The 20075-nt window shown below is 41.8% G+C and overlaps 1 protein-coding gene across 1 annotated transcript in view; it reads right to left on the reverse strand.

Annotated features, from left to right (window-relative positions):
- snta1 (syntrophin, alpha 1) overlaps positions 1 to 19691 on the reverse strand; it is a 28355-nt gene extending 8664 nt beyond the window's left edge. Inside the window, exons 1-2 of the mRNA XM_080026463.1 lie at positions 19335 to 19691; positions 12692 to 12877 (exon numbers count right to left, since the gene is read on the reverse strand). Of these exons, the coding sequence (XP_079882589.1) occupies positions 12692 to 12877; positions 19335 to 19617 (469 nt within the window). The 5' untranslated portion in view covers positions 19618 to 19691. The remainder of the gene's footprint in view (positions 1 to 12691; positions 12878 to 19334) is intronic.
- Between the last annotated feature and the right edge of the window lie 384 nt (positions 19692 to 20075).

Raw genomic sequence — 20075 nt, forward strand, 5'->3', positions numbered from 1 at the left:
TAGGCCATAAGACTGGGAATTTAAATTGGATTTGATTGGATTGTTTTGAGAGGAAGCCATTCTAGATAGCAACTTCCCTGAATAAGCTAAACCATACTCAACCAGACAGGTAAAGAATGGCACCTGATGTATGATGTCTCAAGTCAAACAACCAGCACTACAATTTGAACTATAGATGTTTCTTGAAAATGTTGCAGGCTTGGCTGCAGCTGTTAATATCTGGTGTTCTATTCTCAGCGGTCATTACTCTTTATTATGTAAGGCAGAGTTTATGTCTGGGCTTCTTGCTGCACACACTGCAGAGCTGAATAGGCTTGGGGGAAAACACCATTCATAGCAGGTATGAAGGAGATATTTACTTTTCTAAAGGGGCTTAACTATACTATACTCCGAAAACCGACGTTGAAATGTTCGCATTGGTGCTTCCCAGATTAGAAATGTCAGGCATTAGCTGTGGCCCCACATAGCAAAAAAATCGGATGAGATAGCTTTCAAATAGACAAGAGAAATGAAAAGGGGAGGAGAGAAGGAAACGAGAATAGAAGCGGAATGGACAATATAGAAAAGAGTCAGACAGGAAGAAGAAGAAGATTGAGAGTGAGAAAGGAGAATCTGAAAGAGTGAGACAGAGGGGCTGAACATACAGCTAAGCTCAGCCAGAAATGTTGCCATGAATACCATTGGCGGCGCATTCAATACAGAGCTAAAATTAGCTGAGATGGCACTGTTATTACTTTAGCTTATCTGGCCGCCAGTGAAACTACTTTTGTACTGTGTGTGTGTGTGTGTGTTTCTTTGCTTCTTCTGCAGAATCTGCCACTAAGCTTTTCCTGCTAGTCTTCACATTGAACCTCACAAATCCTGACCAGACATTTTCAGCCAATCGAGTTTTGATACAATTCACTTAACTGGGGATTGAAAAGCGTTTTCTTCTCCAGTTCTCTAGGACGGTCAAAATAGCCAAAGCACAAGGTACATTTTTTGAACTGTGCTCAGCCAATACTCCTCATTGTGCCGATTACCCAATATACACACACACACAGATACACACACACACTATCAACCTGACCTTCTGCCTGCATCCACATACACACACTGTTGATTTAACCGATTTTACATGCTTCCATTGAGAAAACCAGCAAACCAGCAGGCATAAGTAGCTAGCATGTATTAGCATGCTTCTTGACTTGGCGGTCAGAGAGTGCCATTGGCTATAGTCAAAAGTGAAACAATGCTCTCAAGCTAAACGCCAGCATCCCCCCCCCCCCCCCCCCCCCGCTACCGGTTACCGTGGGAGCAGCTGGAATGTCATTGGCCAGCCAGCGACCTCAGAAGCATGCTGTTGGCTCTGTAAACCATGTCAGCGGAAGAATGTCCCAGTGTTGTATACCCCCAACAAGGAAGGGATTTCTTGGGCAAAAACAGCACCATAAATAACTAAGCAACACTTGCTGTTTTTATTCAGTTCATTGAGGTCAACCGAGGTTAAAAATGTCAATACTGAGCCTATTTGTAGAAAAGTTGCATATTTTTAGCTTAAGAAAATGAATTGATAATCAAAAAGTTCTCTGGGGTTTCCCATGGATGACTCTCTATCAGAGAAAGTGCAAATGGAGCAGTTTTAGGTTGTTTTATTTTAAAAACCAAATCAGATTTGTTAATATTCTGTGACTTACCTCAAGATGTGTTTTCGTCTATTTTGGAGGCATGTATTTTGCACGTGAGGGTAAAGTGTACGTGGTCTATGCCCCCTTTCAGTGATCTCTGAGCTCAAGTATGGGTTTTATGTGTCCCCAGTGTTACCCTGATTAATGTGTGTCTCTCTCTGGCAGCATCAGTCTGCAGAAGATTTCCCCTGTTCTGAATGATTTAGATAAGTTCATCGTTCCTGTAGCCCATCTCATTAAAATCGTGGATATTTGCCAACCTCGAGGGGGAGGTAAGAGAGAGAGAGAGAGAAAGTGAGAGAAAGAGAGGGATAGAGAAAGTGTGAGTGTGTGTGAGAGAGAGAGAGAGAGAGAGAAAGAAAGTGAGAGAAAGAGGGACCAGGAGAGGGCAAAGCACGTTGAATCACACTTTTAAACTAATTCATATACTGCCAAAGCACAGATTTGATTACTTTGCATAGTGTGTCAGGAGAGTTAATTATCGTAATTCAACAAAGTGAAAGTGAAGGAAACTTGAACAGGATCTGGCAGAGGACAAGAGCAGAGTGAGAGGGAGGTTGAGCTGCAGACACTTCCACTTTACTTTACAATTTTTCTTTTCTATTATTTTGCGTCTGGAGAGAAACTAAATTTTTCCATTCATTTTAGCTTGCTGTGATTCAAAGCATGAACTTCATTTACAGTTTGCACTCCGAACGGGGCAGAGTAAAAACTGATGTGAACATCTGCTCCTCAATTTTAAATAGTGACGGGCCAGTTTATTAAAGTCACTGAAAAAGCACATGTTACACTGCAAAATGATGCATAAAATGTAGACAATAAAGTGGGTTATTATGTGCAAGTGTATATACTATGTAGATATATATAAATCCTCAGTAGCCCTGTTGAAAATGTAGCAGTAAAAGTTAACAGCAAGAATAAATTTAGGTTGGCTGGAACAGCAGTTTTTAGAGAATCTGAAAAATTTATTTTTATATATGTAATATAACAAATGTATTCTGTATATTGGCTGCATACACATAACCTCCAATTCCTATTTCCTCTCCTTCTGTCCATCCCCAACATGCACATCCTGTACAAATACTGTGCAATGGTTCAGTGGAGCCTAAGCCAGTAATGAAGTGAGAGAGTGACACAAAGACTGGGCCACCAATTTATCAGGGGCCCGGGATCAGGGCAGTGGGGTTCAGATGGAGGGGGGGGGGGGGTCTGTTAAGCAAACTTGACGCCACATAGGGAGGGGAGAGATGGTCTGATGGAGGGTTGTGATTTAATAAAGCTATGTTATTTTGCCAGTTAATCCGTTCCCTCGCTGAGTCAATGAGCACAAAGTCCTCACGGGCCAGCAGCTCCGAAGGAAAGAGGAACCGGGCTTTTGTGTCCAGAGGTTTAGAGGTTTCACAGCAGGGATACACACACACATATGCACACGCACATGCACATGTGTACACACACACACACACACACACACACACACACACACACACACACACACACACACACACACACACACACACAGGACAGGAAAGATGGTGAGTGTAGACAGTAATTATGTCCATTGACGATTTGATTTCAATACACATACACACACACTGTAAATGTACTTTGTTGCCCCGTCTCGGCTGTTTTTACCCAACACTTTTATGTGAGTAATTCATAACGGCAGCAGGTTTACAACATTGCGGAAAAAGGATTTATGTGTATTTTCTTTCTCATGAAAACAAAGCCAGTAATTCAGCATTTATATTACTGTGCAATAATATTCTTTTTCACTCGTACCACACTCTAACAAAAACTCTGGAAAGAAACTTCAAGACAGCAAAGCTATCCTGGCAGGATGCTGCAATATTTAATATACGTGCCACTACGGATTGTTTTTTTTCTTTCAAACTAAAAGCAAGAAAGGAAAACACTTTGGCCTTTTCTGATTGTTTACTTTAAAGAATTGGTGCAGCAGCTGGGTGGGTGGATCCAAAAAAATAATAATATTATAACGGCACACACACTGACACAAAGTGTGTTCAAGTACAACTGCAAACTGAAGAAGGAAATGTTATCTACAAATGAGACTTACCCCGAATCACAATGGGTTAATTGAAATAAACAACAGTCAATAGAATAGAATTGCGTTTGTTGGCAATCAGACATGAGGGACCTCCTCCTGCGCTCTGCACTGAACAGTTTCACAAAACAATTATCTATTTAGACATTGATAAATCTGATATTAAGAGAAAGGCCTTTATCTCTTTACTGCTAAGTCTCTGGAGAAGATGTGGTCTTTTAATCAGGACTATGGAAGCTTTGGAAAAGTGTCTTTGTACGAAAGTAGAGGGTTGTGGCTGAGGGATTCAGTCAGGCTTCGAGAGAAAGGGATTATTTTAAAAGTAATAATTATACTGTCACAAGAGCGAGGAGCCAGAAAGTTTTAATTAGGCGATAAAGTACATGCATGTCATTGGCTTAACTGTACAGAAGTGTAGGCAGTGTGTGGTGGCGACGTCACTCGCTCGTTTAGCTTAAGCTTAAAATACCGCCATGCTATTGAAAAGGTTCATCCAATCATACGTGCGGTTCGAGAATCAACACCGGTTGGGTTTATACATTCATATCTTCACAGTGATTTGTCTCAAAGTGTGAATTCTGATTCGACGGTGGAAACATGTAGTTGAAAATTGATAATTTGTTCACACAATCAAAATATACCAGGGGTGTATTCATTTTTGCACAGGCACATCACTAAACCATCTTTGATTCCAGATGGTCCATTTCTTCTTGACTAGCAATTACATTTGACAGGCAGCAGGTCAAATTAAAATAGGCTTTGTCCAATGCGGGACTTATAAATTGGGTCTTCCGGTGGTGAGAGAAGAAGTTTTGTCTGCAACGGATAACAGTGAAACAGTGGCTTAAAAGAACACTACAATACTGTGCACATGTTTGTTTTTTTCAAAGACATATTTCATTAGGGGGCAGTGAAAGTCAGCAAAGCAAAGACTATGACAAAGATGGAATTCTGAGCCACTGAGGACATGCCAGTGAGTGACTGCACCAATCTGGAATGACAAGCTATTCAGGCAATGCTTGGGGACAGTGTGAGATATGCTCTAATCCTGAAGGAATGAAAAGAACAGGAGTCATACACAAATGGCACTGATAAAGCAGAACCAAGAACAATAGATATTGTGTGATAAGGTGCCTTTAGACAATTGTGCAACAACAATCGTCAAAGATTATTGTATGTGTGTGAGATGGGTTTCATAACATCTTAGTTATAAGCTTTGATGGACTGTATTATATCAATTAGAACAATGTAAATATTATCATTTATTTATTTTTTACAGCAGGCTGTCTTTGGTCACACACGCTCCAAATAATCCAAACGATTTTACCTTTTGTCCCAAAATTGCACTGCGTGAAGACACCTTTAGAAAATAAGAGCATCCCCATTTCCAAGTCACACCTTTTTTCTTTTGTTTTCTCAGAAAGTGGCTACTAGCGCTGAATAAAAACACACACTGTTAGCCACAGGCCCATGCTGTCATGCTGGCTAACCCACCAGATGAAAACCTTAGCTACACAGAAACACCAAATATCACGTCTCTTACTGGGCTGACACAGCTTGATCCAAAGACACCAACTGAGAATATGCAGTCGGAAACTGTGTGAATTGAGAACATCTCACTTGCCTATGTGTGTAATTGTCTCTCTCTGTGTGTGTGTGTGTGTGTGTGTGTGTGTGTGTGTGTGTGTGTGTGTGTGTGTGTGTGTGTGTGTGTGTGTTTGTGTGTGTGTGCCGCGTGTGGGGACAAATTCAGATGCACCAGCGCAGTCTATTTACAGCTGATATTATGTGTGGAGAGCTAACAGGGCTAAGGGAATATACTGCTTCAGTAACAGAACCGACACTTTAGAAGAATGAATAAAGGAGACAGTCTCATCCAGCAGCAAGCTGTGTCCAAATGAGAAGCTTTAAACGTTATTCCCCAAAGTCATTATATTCCATAAATCATTTGCTTTTAACCAGACTTGAATCAGTGCAGGGAGATATGACTGGAGTATACTGTATATGCATCTGCTGGCCTTGCTTAAATTGTACTATATGTATCTTCTGTAGCTTAATCTGTAGGGAATATGATTTGGAGCCCTCAACGCAATGTAACTTTAACTGACAGTCTGCACTGCACAGGATCTGAAGGGCTGCCTGCCTGTCCCATCCTTGTATTAATAACCCAGACAATATTAATGTCATTTCATGAACATGATCTTATGTGACTACCGACTTAACCACACCAAGTGGGTAACAGGGCAACTACTTGATACACACACACACACACACACACACACACACACACACACACATTTAAACACATTCACATCAACACACACACACGCACACACACACACACACACACACACACACACACACACACACACACACACACACACACACACACACACACACACACACACACACTTTTTATGAATGCACGTATGTATGCAATATGAATGCAGTCGGTAAAAGGATTTGAGTCAGGCACACTACGCACAAGTAGTGCGTAGTGTGCATGTGTGTGTGTCAGAGAGACAGAGATTTGGTTTAGGGTTAACTCTTGTTGAAAGAAAAGCGGACAAAGCATCCTTGAGCCAACACTCATCGGAGACAATTGACATATTTTGTTTCTATTATTCTCATTGGTCTGATGAACAAACCCTGCAAGTCATTTCAAATCTTATTTTGCTGCTTTTAATTGCTTTACATGTGACTGTGTACCTTTTACCAAACACACTGAACTTTGCGCACAGTTGATCAATAGTCCATGCGTTACACATTGAGCAACAGTCCAGTGTGGATTTACAGAAATAAGGAGACTTGATACAGCTACAAAGAAGACATGTTCAAAACACATAGCTTTCCTGCCAAAAAAGAAGTTCTGGACAAAGGAAAGACTGCAAGCTAGCTCTAGCACAACTAAGCCTACTTAATCCATGAGTGTGCACCGAGCCTGAGCACAACTACCTTAATGAAAAGGATGGGACAGAAACCGAACGAACCAGCAGTGTCCAGAAATGTCTTGGTACACGGATTCTCTCTCTCTCTCTCTCTCTCTCTCTCTCTCTCTCTCTCTCTCTCTCTCTCTCTCTCTCTCTCTCTCTCTCTCTCTCTCTCTCTCTCTCTCTCTCTCTCTCTCTCTCTCTCTCTCTCTCTCTCTCTCTTTTGTGCACACACATATGCACCAACAGTCACACAGTAAAATCACATCCCCCTGGATTTATTAAATTCTGCTGAAATTCAGGCTGACGTTAAGCTTTAGACCCTCCGCGAGAACAAAAATGGACCTAACCACATGAAACAAGACCATTACACTTTCTCATCCAACCAAGGCCAAACATACTTTTCATTGGTATGTTTCACTCTATTTTGGTATTGAGTGGGTCAATCTCCCCACTAGGGATAATAATTGAAAAAAAAATAACTCTACTATTTCAGTTATTTATGATTGTAGAATCATTTTTCTATCTTTGTGTGGGTCAATATCTTGTTGATAGCAAAGATCACAGTGTATTTTTAATCTTGTATTCAAATGAAACCTCTTTGAACAGTTTACAAGAGACATTTTTGGCTGCTACTGAATATTCAACACCAAATCTGCTGTGCCAAATTTGGAAGCCTAAAGAGGTCAGTAGTACTGTTAGTGATTCTGGGATCATCAAACAGTGTCTGAAACCACTTACTCCCAGCCCTTTCTGAAGTCGGGCTTGAAGGGTGGCGTCCTGCAATTCATATACTAACTCGTAACTTTTTGAAACGGACAAACCAGTGATTGGCTGGGTGTGGGGATGTCAGAAGGTTTTTACTTCTCTCTTGAGCTCTTTTCCTTTACACAACTACTTATATCACTTTTTCGGTTGCACAAACACCACTAGGAAAGACTGTCAAAGAATGTGCAGTTATCCCCATTCGAATCCCTATCCCGCCCCTCTGTCCCACTGCAAGGAATGGCTAACAAACCTTGGCCTTTAGCATTTCAGATGTGGTCAGACAACATGTTAAACTAGCTTCTTCACAACAAACCACAGCATTTAGCCGAGTGATAAGTAGAAGGTCAGGTATGCTCTCCCAGTAACCCAAACTGGTGAACTAATGAGGTACAGGTCAGCACAGTCACTCATCAACACAATGGGTTACACAACAAGCCTCACCAGCCAAATCGCTAGAGTGCTGCATTCTTCCCCTGCCCTACTAAATACACAGTTTACTGTTCTCTGAATCCAAGGATACATGAACAGCACTCTAACTTATATACAGACATTGACAAACAACTGCCCTCTAAACAAGAAAAAACCTGTACCCCTTTCACACCAAAATACGAGTGAAAATATGTGTGTTTTTTTTTTTTAAATGTGTGCATAGGCAATTGGCCACTTTCAGAGTGAAAGTAGACCCGGGTTCGATCGCTAGCTGGTGATGCGGTGCACCATGTTTGCCGAAGCAGTGTAGTTAACAGCAGAAAGCAGCAGGAAAGCCAGTCAGAATGTGGTCAACGGATGTTACTTTGTTCACATCTTGTACTTTTGTCCCTGTAACAAACTAGAATGTAAAGCACAAAATGGCTGTACACACAAACAATTATTTTTGTTCGTCAGTTGCAGCCCGATGCTATGAAGTGGGGACTATTATAGTCCCTACTTCATTAGTGCACACTTCATCGTGTATATTAGCGTGTTTATGCTGGTGTGAGCGTCACATCAATGCCATTCGGATGTGAAGCCGCTAAAAACATGCGTCTACTGCAGAATATATTTTTTTTCAAACCTTTATTTATTCAGGTAAATCCCAATGAGAACAGACACTCTTTTACATTCATTCAAACACCTATAGCAGACTAACTATCGGGCGAAATTTAGGGTACAGTGTCTTCCCTAGGGACACTTCGACATGTGGCGGGGATTGAACCACGACCCTGTAGTTGAGTGGACGACCGCCCTACCCTGCAGTTGAGCACACCCACACACACCTACGACAGTGTCCTAAACCACCTTTTTATCCATTTTCTCTGCCTTACAATTTTTGTCCGTGTGCTATGCGTGTGGTTGAATACTTGCTGTGTGTGTGTGTGACTTTCTATCAGACCTTGGTTGCCCAGGGAACAGATTTATCTTTGAACCTACCCCTTTCTCTTTCTCTCTCTCACACACACACACACACACACACACACACACACACACACACACACACACACACACACACACACACACACACACACACACACACACACACACACACACACACACACACACACACACACACACACACACACACACACACACACACACACACACACACACACACACACGTCTCACACACACACACACACACGTCACACACACACACACACATACTGTTCCCTTGTTCCATGGTTTCTTCATACAGTAGTGGAACGTGTCTTGGCTGGCAAGCTAGTGACAATGATGGATGCATTTTTCAGTGAAAGTAAAATCCAAATTTTAATAAGGTGGAATCACAGTGGGAGAGTTATGAGACCAGAGCTACATACTGGAGCTGGACCAGTCCCTGTAGATCTTCTTCATATATGTCCGCAGTTTCTTTCAATTCTGGCACAATTTCTTTAATACGTAAAAAAAAAAAAAATCTTCTATTAAACCATTTTAATTGTCCCATGATGTTCTCAAACTTATATATAAATCTCCTTACTATTTTCTTTCAGCTACCGTGTGAGAAATTAATACATAAATCTACTATAAAGGTGTAAATTCAGGAGTGATAACAAGGTGAGCGTGACTGGGATAATGTTGAGGTGACCTGTGCACCTCCCTTTCTCATGCTCTTCCTTTCTCTCCTCACACACAGAGACACACACACACACACACACACACACACACACACACACACACACACACACACACACACACACACACGTGAAGGTGCAGGAGATTGCTCTCTATTAAAACACACATACACGAGCAGGTATGGACACTGCACATGTGCTCAAACCTCCATACACAAATAACACACAGCCAGGCCGTAAATGTCGTTCGGAGGAAATGAAAGCAGCGGTGTTATGGTTTCATCTGGTCGGTTACATTTACCTGACCCTCTCAGGTGTCCACTGTTCCATTCACACAATCACACAAACACACACACACACACACACACACACACACACACACACACACACACACACACACACACACACACACATTGATTATTCCATCACCATTTTGATGTGAGGTGCGACAGCAACAAAGAGAAGAGGACCTCATGGGATCCTATTGGAAACACATTGTGAGGCTATTTTTTCCTTTTTCAAACAGTCATGTTGACTTTGCACAAATTCATATTTACGGTAAGAGGTTTGGAAAGAGAGAAGGACATCTGGGAGCTGCCCAATGCTGCCTCTTTCTTCTGATATTGGCTGCTAAGCAACTGTGTAAGACTCTAAAATGATATTGTTTATCAAAAACCTATTATGTGAACAACAGTTTAACTATGTCCATCTGTGCCACATATGCGCAGCTGGAAACCCTTAGCCCCTTATCAAAACAAATCTAAGAAGCAATTTCTTGTTTTCTAATGTTTTAATCTGTTCCAGAAAGACATTTTGGAAGACAGCCTTTCAACCAGTACACACTCACATAAGGAAATGATAAGGTATCCTTGAAAACATCATTCACCTTGAACTATGCTGCCAAAGCTATGAGGCAGAGCTCAGCATTTATACATTACATGTGCTACTGCTGCAACAATCAAAATTCCATTAATATAAGTGAGCAGAAGTATGCTCAGAGCAGGCTATTCAAATATGTCTTCACTTCACTTCCAAAATAAGTAAAAAAAAGGTAAAATCAGGTACAGAATGACAATCATCTTTCTAGTGTAACCACCTTGATATTGTTGAAGTACTTATCAACGTACAGTTTCAAGTATAAATGTTCACATTTTCCAGATATTTGAATGTGATGGAAGCAGTTTCTCATTGATCTCAGTCAAGGCCTGTCTGTGTTATGAATTTCACAGAGCGATGAAAAGTGCCTTGAGCAGCAGCAGTGGAGGTGGTGGCTTGTTAGTTGCTGTGCAGATATAAGAAAGACTGTGTTATCCTGACCTTAAACACTGTTGTGATGCCAAGAAACAGCTTCGTTTCTGAACCTTGATAAAATGCCAAAATAGACAAAATAGACATTCTTCTTGCACTTGGTGTCATATGCACAAATAAGTCTTGAAAGCAACAATCTGAATCTTTAAAAAAAAACGGCTGCAGGGAAGATCATATTAGCCCTGAAGTGTTGACTGACCAATCCTCTCTTTCCTCTTATTGCGTGAAAAATGACAGACAAACACTACAAAAAATATACTCATGAACACACACTCGCATGCACACTCTTCCTCGGGGAGAAAAGGAAACCCGTGAAATGATTCCTGACATGACGGATCACAGAGCAGCGCTGGTTGAGCCGTGATATAAACACTATTCTGCCTGGCTGTGGACAAGTAAGGCTGGAGGGGGGGGGGGGGGGAGATTTGCAATGATTTCCCCTGGCTGTTAGCTCGAGCTGTATATCTGCTCCACTGACTGAAGCTATACTGACAATGGCCCACTGTGCAAGTTAACTGCAAGTCAGGAAGGCTGTCAAATGGAAAACAGTTACATCTGGGGGTTTAGTGTTGCCTTGTTTTTAAATGAATTTCCTCAAATGGAAAGTTTGTGTCATTTTACTGTAGGTCCCATTTTTGGTTTTCCAAATGCATACAGAATAGGCTCATCTGGAAGTATACATTGAGAGCAACTGTGGTCTGAGGCGTGTGTTGGATAGTTTTATCACTGAACATACTGCAGCCTCTGTTTTGGACTGTTGAGGTGTGAGCTCTAAACACACATACATTCACACACAGAGAATATACAGATCATTTGAAAGAATAACGAAAGCAAACTGAAAAAAAGTGTTGACTTGTGATTCCTGACCAAAACATTATTTTTGAATAGTCACATCCAGTATCCATCACTCAGCCTTTTCCCTTTAGACATTTTCAATTTTTAAAATTGAAGCTAGTTATTTGAAGTAGGCTCGGTGTGGGGGGGGGGGGGGGGGGGGGGGGGGTTGGAGAATTCCTGTGATGAAATCAATTGGCAAGAAGAAAGATTGATTTTAATCCTTTTGCCTGCCTTCACTGCTTAAGATCACATCTTAGATTCACCCATGGCGTTCACACCTGCTGGTGGTGGACTGAGGCTTTTAGTCGAATGAGCACGCAAACAGTCACGCGCAAACACATCTAGCAAATGAGACAGGAGAGGACAGAGAGACACAGCTGCTCGCACCAGTGAGCAAGAGGAGAGAGAGAAAAAACACCTGCTAACACCCGCTGATTCCACTGCACACCTTCCAATGGACAGCAGGTCTCCACAGCTCCTCAGCTCTCACATGGAATTCAACTACTTCTCAGGGTCAAAAGTGTTGGCTGTTTGGGAAGACTGTTTTTATTTGTTGCTAGCCACAGACATATATTGGATTTGTTTTAGTCTTCGGTTTCGTCTTGCTGTTCATCTTCAGGTCATTATTTCGGATGTTTTCCGAGGAATTCTGATCAAAGTTCAAATGTACCGTATCGTCTCTTTCAGCTCATCATACATGTCCCTGGAGGAAGATAAACTTTGAAGGGTTTGAAGAAAGCTAAACCCAAAGTGCTGGACAAATGTATTGTATCAAAAGTTCCTATCATTTCCATTCATGTATCCATATGGAGATGTATATGTAGACGTGAAAGGTAACAATGTGGTTCTTTCCTTTTTTTTTAGGATTATATAATGAAAGAAATATGAGGTACTTGTATTATGCAAAATGGAATAGTTTGTCTTAAAGTCCTAGTGTCCTCCGACTCCGCACAACGTTCCCTTGACAACATAAGAAGAAGACAATGGATTGAAGGCCACTTTGGACAAAAGACTCATTCATTCTCCATTCTGAGTTTAACTCCTTTTTTTCCTGAATGAAAAGGACCTTACCTTCAAGGATGACCTCTTTGCCAGTTTTCTTCAGCGCTTGCACAGCCTCATCGTGGGTGGCCTCCCGTAAGTCATAGCCGTTGACAGACAATATGGCGTCGCCGACGTATAGCGCCTCAGTCTGGTCTGCGGCCAGGCCCTTGAAAATCTTGGAGATGAGGATTGGCATCTTGTTCTCCTTCCCACCTGCATGACAAAAAAGGGAAGAACTGTTGCTGCCGTTTCACCCTATAACCTTTTTTTCAGGAATCAGCTGCTTTGCATGCAGCAACATGGCTACACACATTCACACTTACACCACACAACCACAACCCTCAACTTACTCATGCACAGTAAGCTGGGTGCACATTCCAAGTTCACACTAGAGGGCTCAGTTAGCATGTCACAGTGAAACCCAGCACAGATATAGCATCTTCGTGACATATAAAGACACACTACATTATCAGTGCCTGTATGTTTTTTGAATGAGTGTGTTTGTATGCTGATGATAAGATGCTACTGTTCTACATAAATGTCCAGTTAATGTTAATGTGCATACACAACCTAGAAAACGGTGAGACCGATAAGTAGCTGTAACTTGAAATACAACTGCATTCAGTCTCCTCAGCTGCAAAGAGCATATGAGGACAGACACAGGCAGTGGCGATTACCCTCCCGTTCTAACTTCTGCAGTGTCCTATCTCTTCCTATCCCTCCCTCCTCTCGTTAAATGAAGGTCAGCTAGAGCAGCCCGATGGATCTGCCTCTCGCTGTGGGCTTCCACTCTTGGTGAGAAACATCATCATTAATGTCAGCTTGCAGATGGGGCTCTGGCCTTCAGGCTGGTGAGAAATGACCTAACAGAGGACTACTTTTAATTCATCTTCAATACATCATCCACAGGTTGCCTCCATGGGGTGATTCCTTGGGATCTATCTCACGGGTCTTCCTTTGGAGGCCAAATGGGCCTAAATAGCTGTTTTTATTTTTAATTTGAATAATTTTGGCGATTAAGATTTTTCCTTTGGTACTGAAAACAAGTATTTGGGAGGGGAGGGGTGCCAACAATCTCTCTATGCAATAAAAACCCTGCATGGGCTGGTGCTGACACACACTCTCCTACTATGCGTTTCAATCACTGTGCTGTTCCAAGTTTGAGAAGAGAGGGATTTACCAGCTTCTTGACCGCACCGTGGCATCAGATAAACGTTTGTTGCATGGCTGAGTATTAGAAGAGAGGTGATGCCCTGCACTTACTCAGTCTCTGAATCACCATGTGTTGATAGGCATTTCAAAGTGGAGGTGAGGCGAGGGTGATCCGTCAGCCAATGTTGGCGGTGGCATCATCGATATATGTCATTCAAGTTTAAACTCAGAAGATCTACCAAAATCATGAACTTGATTTTCTTGTACATTCAATATAATATAAGTACTCAAATTTGATAGTGGCACATAGAGACATAAAGTACTATAGTAAAGTGCAATGCTAAGGAAAAGCACAGATCTTGCAATTGACAGTAATCATAATTATTTAGTTAACATAGCTGACAGTCAGGGCGAGCCCACAGACAACACCACACACATATGCTTTAACAGGGGTGCCTTTATTCCATCTTTTGATGATGTTTAAGTTTTCCTTGATATTGTTTTAGTATCAGTACATAGCTATTTAAGGCATTCATCGTATCAAAGTCATTATTTTGGTAACGTGACAACACTTGAACTAATGCTTCCCAAAAATGACAGCTGAGTTTATGAATATGCAGCAAGTGATCCCTAAAAGAAGCAAAGTCTACATGTATTTATTTCCCCTCTCCGCATTGCTGAATGAATAACACATTATACATGGATGAGTCTTAGTGACAGGAATGCCATGCATGTTAACTAAGGCCATCATAACCAGCTGTGTGGAAAACTGATTTTGTCGATTTGTCCGCACACTAAAGACATGCAGCAGCCCTTAGGAACAGTGACATTATCAAGGATCAAGTAGATTATATGGGGGACATAGGCAATCAGATTGAAATGCCATGCCAACTCTATAAGCTTTCTAAACCCAGTCATCAACCAATAGGTCAGTGGAAGAGGACAATCACAACCACATTACAGAACAAGAACCGCTGCATTCAAACGTAATGTTTTCTAATTAAATATGTGAAAAAAAAGTTGACCACAAATGAATCTGTTTAAAAGTAATAACACTGCTTGTTGCTCAAAAGTATAAAGTAATTCTGTTCTCCGTAAGCGAATCCTTGATCAGTATTTATTTCTGACATAATTAATATGGAAAAACAATACATCTGTTATTATTCTTAATGGCAAGCATGGTCTGCTGTCCCTATGAGGCCCTGCTCACTGCCCCCATCCAGCTGGTTTGGGGATTACATTTGAATACCTTCCAGTCACAAGTTGCTTCTCTAACCTTCAGGTTACCTTTGCCCTCAATTTGCACCACAATAGAAACGATACTTAATTACATTGCTCTATAATCTCCTTTCAGTAAATAAATACTCTGTAGTGCTATTGGCAAACCACAAACGGCAGATGCATTGTCTGTATGGCCTGCCTGAAGGGGTTTACAGCTCTAACACTAGACATCCAGTTACTATCATACACTGCATAGCATACTAGACAGCGATCATTGACAACTGGGTCTATTGGGCAGGACCACATTGATTTCAAGTATTTATCGAGCTGTAATTAAAAAAGAGAAAAAAAAGTTAACAACTGTACACTGTAGTGCACTAAACTGAAGATGAAAACTATTTTAAAGTGGAAAAAAATGTGGATTGAATAAAATATGCCAAACCTTTAGGAGACAAACTGTGGTACATTGCACATTATTGTAGTGCAACATTGAATTGAAAACTCACTAATGCAGGGTAGAGTGCCAGAGCAGGATATGATCAGTGACCTTTGAGCTTCATTAAAACTGACATGCTAATATCTCATGTAATATCCCATGCTAATTGATTGCTCAACACAGCACTTCTCACTTTACCAACTGCAATGCTATCTGCTTTAATTTGATGAATGGTGGAAATCTGTGTCAAGGGTCTTTTTAAAGTAATTGGTTGGACAAGACAGCTCGGCCATTTGAGTCTGCCAGAGGATGATAGTCACAGTGTCAAAAGTGATGAGAGGATGGCATGGGTGTCAAAATGACTTGGCATCTCTTCACCAACATGGTGTAGACACATAGATAGAGAGTAGATGTTCAAATCGATAAGATGACATTACGTGACGAATCGGTAAGTGATGGTTTAGAGGATTTGTATAAGTCTATCCTATGGCCAACAACAGTGACAATTACAGAACACCGAATTTTTTTCACCATTTTTGTCCTTTCAATTTGTTTTTTTTCCCATTACAAACACACATACATACAGTGTGACAGTGACTGACTACCCATCTGAAATACCTCGCTCTTACTGCAATGAGTGCTGAATAAACATCACATGACATTTTTGTAGAAAAAAATACACAGGCAATATGTCTGCCACTCCCTACAATCCCTAACTTTCTTCCTCCGACATTTTGTGTCAAACAGAGGTCAGCACCCAACAGTTGGCAGCCGGTCACAGCGTTGACAGGAGGGTGGCAGTGTTGAAAGTGGGGTAGAACCACTGGAGCTACCCGTGACAGGTAAATGAATGGTACCTGTATTCCAGCCTGACCTGTAGCTAATTAGGTAATTTTGCTCTCAGAGTGTGTTTGCTGTGATAACATTCCTTCTCTAAGAATTTCTGCGTGATCAGCCAGCAGTGCAGCACTTATAAACACCGCCGGAACAAACAACGGAATAGAAAACGATTTAACTCGAAAAACTTGAAAATAATGTGGTTATTCCTGAGGAGAGGAGCTATTTAATAATAGATTAGTCACATAACTCTGCACTTGAGCTGTGTTAACTGATAAAAAAATAAATACTGTCTATGCACATCTGGGGCGGTCCTGTCACAAAAGAGTTTGAGGCGTCTAAAACATGGTTTTGTAATCTATGCCCAGAAACAATCCTGGCATTCATTTTAACTTGCACAAAGCCCTAAGTAGGACACAACCCGATGGGATCATTCCAAACAATGTTAGGAAAGTAATAAAATCCTTTTATTTTTTTTAACAATAGCGTTCGCCAATGGGTTGATCTCAAACTTGCACGCACTGGGAATTCAATTGAAGTAAAAAAACAACACCAAGCCTGCAACTAAGAAGCTCAGAAAAAAAGAAAAAAAAAGTGTTACACCCCGTTCTGCATAAGTAAACTCTTCTTTACTTTTTACCCAGTGGGCCTGTCCAGAGCCCGGGTTCCTCACATCCCGGGCTCTCTTAAATTTAGACACGTGAGAGTAAGAGGTTGGAGTGCCTCCATGCTTCCCTGCAAGCTGGGGTGGGCTCCCTAAAATTAACACTAGTAAAGCACTCCGCTCCTAGCCACATAGCTTTCATCTTTGGCCAATGACAACTGCCTACTCTCAGCTGTTCACAATGTGGTGTCAGCAAGCCCACGACAACTTTTGCCCTGTTCTTTAATTTGTGTCACCCAGTTTTTTTTTGTTGACACTTTACTCTTTATTTTTCCTCTTTGTATTTTCCTTACTACTCATTTGACCATCTCGGTGCGCTCCATATCCTGTTTCATCTTTGGCTTGCTCTGTGTGCCTTTGACTCTCTCTCTCTTTTTTATCCCTCTATACTCTGCACCCTTCTTCCTCCTCCGTCTCTTCAACACTGCCTTTGAACAGCCACCATCACAACAATGACATGCCAGCAGGGTGCCAGCTATGATTTTGTTTTAATAGCATGCTGTCTGATTTTCAAAGCCACCCATTTCCACAGGGATGGACAATACATTTATGTCATTAGGGGTTGGCTTTGTTGATGTTGTTGATGGCAGCCATGGTGGGGCCTGTTATAAATAAGCATTTCACCAGCATCTACAAAGACCAACCAGCTTTTGCAATATAGGACGATGGAATGAGTCCGGCTGCCCATCAAATCGACCAAGTGATAACCTGTCAATACACGCAGACTGCAAGTTCAGACCCAATGTGTGCACACCACACACACACACACACACACACACACACACACACACACACACACACACACACACACACACACACACACACACACACACACACACACACACCACACACACACACTCACAAATGCTGGTCCATTATTCACCACTATTGTTGTGATATTGCACGAGTCACAACCCAAGCCTGGGAGATTAAACCCAAATGCGGGCCACATAAAAAAGAAAGATGAAAATGACATTGATATCAACTGCATTTCAAAAGCAAAGGTTGAAAAGTGAGCCTTGTAGAACTGGATGCAGAACGTATGTGGGCTTGAATCTAACTCACGCAACACAGCTTATAAAAAAAAAAAGGGAAAAAATGGGAAAAAAGTTTTCACCAGCAGGAAATGAAATATCTGACTGCATTATCATTATGCCCAATACATTTGATCTTTTGGACCTACAGTATAGCTTCCCTAATGCTCAACCCTCATAGCGTTCTTCTTTACACTGAGATCTCCATTGAGATAACAGCCTGTTGCTGCAGGTTGAGGAAACAGGACAAGGAAAGGAGCTTTGATCGTCCGTGGCACAGTACACATGGCAGGTATGTAAGCATGGCTTTTAAGATATGAAGAAAGGTCACAACTTTTTCCCATTGAAAGGTTACAGAAGCTGTGCTGTTGCTGGTGCAGCAGTAGTCCTTGGAGCTGTTGGTCTTTACTCATTCAAAGACAAAATACATTTCAATGGATAAATAAATAGGCCAACAATAGCAGTAACATTTAATCTCTTTTGTTATACAATGTATCTTTTGCTTTAAAGATAGGCTACTTGTAGCCAACAAGGCAGCTGCACATAGTTTCTTTCTATGAGAGTTTTTGATTTTGTTTGTATGGGTTTAACATAGAATAGATGTGAATCCTGTTATAAGTAGGTTTTCCCCATTTCTAACCCATTTTGGTGTTATCCTCTGGCTTAGGTGACACCTTTGGACCTATCTAAAAAAGATATATTCTTTTTAAACAAACAGTAGTTTTATAATAGCCTAGACTGGCCTACAGTGTCCTGAAACATTCTCCACCTTTTCTTAAAGTTTTACATTTGAATAACCGTTTGTTGGGATTGTGTGTAGGCTACAAACCATGGCACAAACTAAACCGAGCTAATGTTACTCGACAGTTAGCGTATTGCTATTGCTTATTGCTCATTGCCATGATTGACTCTGGACACTGAAATGGCTCCCCGTTGAGGTGAGGCACAGCTTGAGATAATCACAGCTGTCACTTTTTTTTTCTCTCTCTCTCTCTCTCTCGCTCTCTCTCTCTCTCTCTCTCCCTCTGTGCAAACAACAGCTTGCAAACACATGTTTTGAGTGCGAGTTAAAATAAAAGACGAATAGGAATTTGTCCTGACAAAACGTCCCGGACGAGTGTAATGTAGAAGCAAATGTGTTTTGTGGGTAGCCTATTTAACGGTCAGTCACCATAAGTTAAGCGAAGTTAACTGACAAGTCGACGGTTATGTTTTTCGCCGTCGCTGACACAGAAACTGCACCCCAAACTGGCCAAAAACTTTGTTTTAACGGACACTGACACGGTGTTTGTGAAGTGGACCGTTCTCATAGTAGCCACTTCTTACCTTTAATACTGATTCCGAGTCCGCCAACATCTTGCTTGGTGACTCGCACGGTGCGCTTCACGTTGGTGATGGTTTCCGGGACCGGGCTAGAGCTTAGGTTCGGGGGGTCTCCGTTTAGAGCTCCGGTGGGAGTCGGGCTGGGCTTCGGCGGCTCCTCGGGATATTCCCCCGGGTTGACCGTGAGCGTGTCCTCGGTGAGTGTGGCCAACACCCGGATCCAACGGTCCACAGTCACTCGAAGTTCCAGCAGTCCCGTTTTCTGCGCCTTCATCGCGGCCGCCATGTTCAACGCATTCCTGGAATAACTCTAGACGGGCTGGTAGTCCTGTAAAGAGATAGGGGGTGGAGGGATGGGATAGTAGGGGGCACACTCACTCACACACAATTCCCTCTCTCTCTCTCTCTCTCTCTCTCTCTCTCTCTCTCTCTCTCTCTCTCTCTCTCTCTCTCTCTCTCTCTCTCTCTCTCCCGACTTTGTCCCCCTCCAAAAAGAGGTTTAACCAGTAGTAAGAAGTAAAGTTAATTGAGGGTGATACGATTAGCAACGGTGTTGACACACACTTAAAGTTCAAAGAGCTCCTTCTTGTCGTGTCCCCTCGTTAATGGACTGTGTGCGGTTGAGTCGCACATAATTACATTTTGATTCATTCGTTTATTTATATATATCGAATGCATTGAAACCGACCGGGCTCAAATCTCAGATCTAATTTGCAATGTGCCCAACAGACACAAAATCTTTGC

This window comes from Ammodytes marinus (assembly GCF_949987685.1).
Source record: "Ammodytes marinus genome assembly, chromosome: 4".
In the NCBI taxonomy this organism is placed as follows: Eukaryota; Metazoa; Chordata; class Actinopteri; order Uranoscopiformes; family Ammodytidae; genus Ammodytes; species Ammodytes marinus.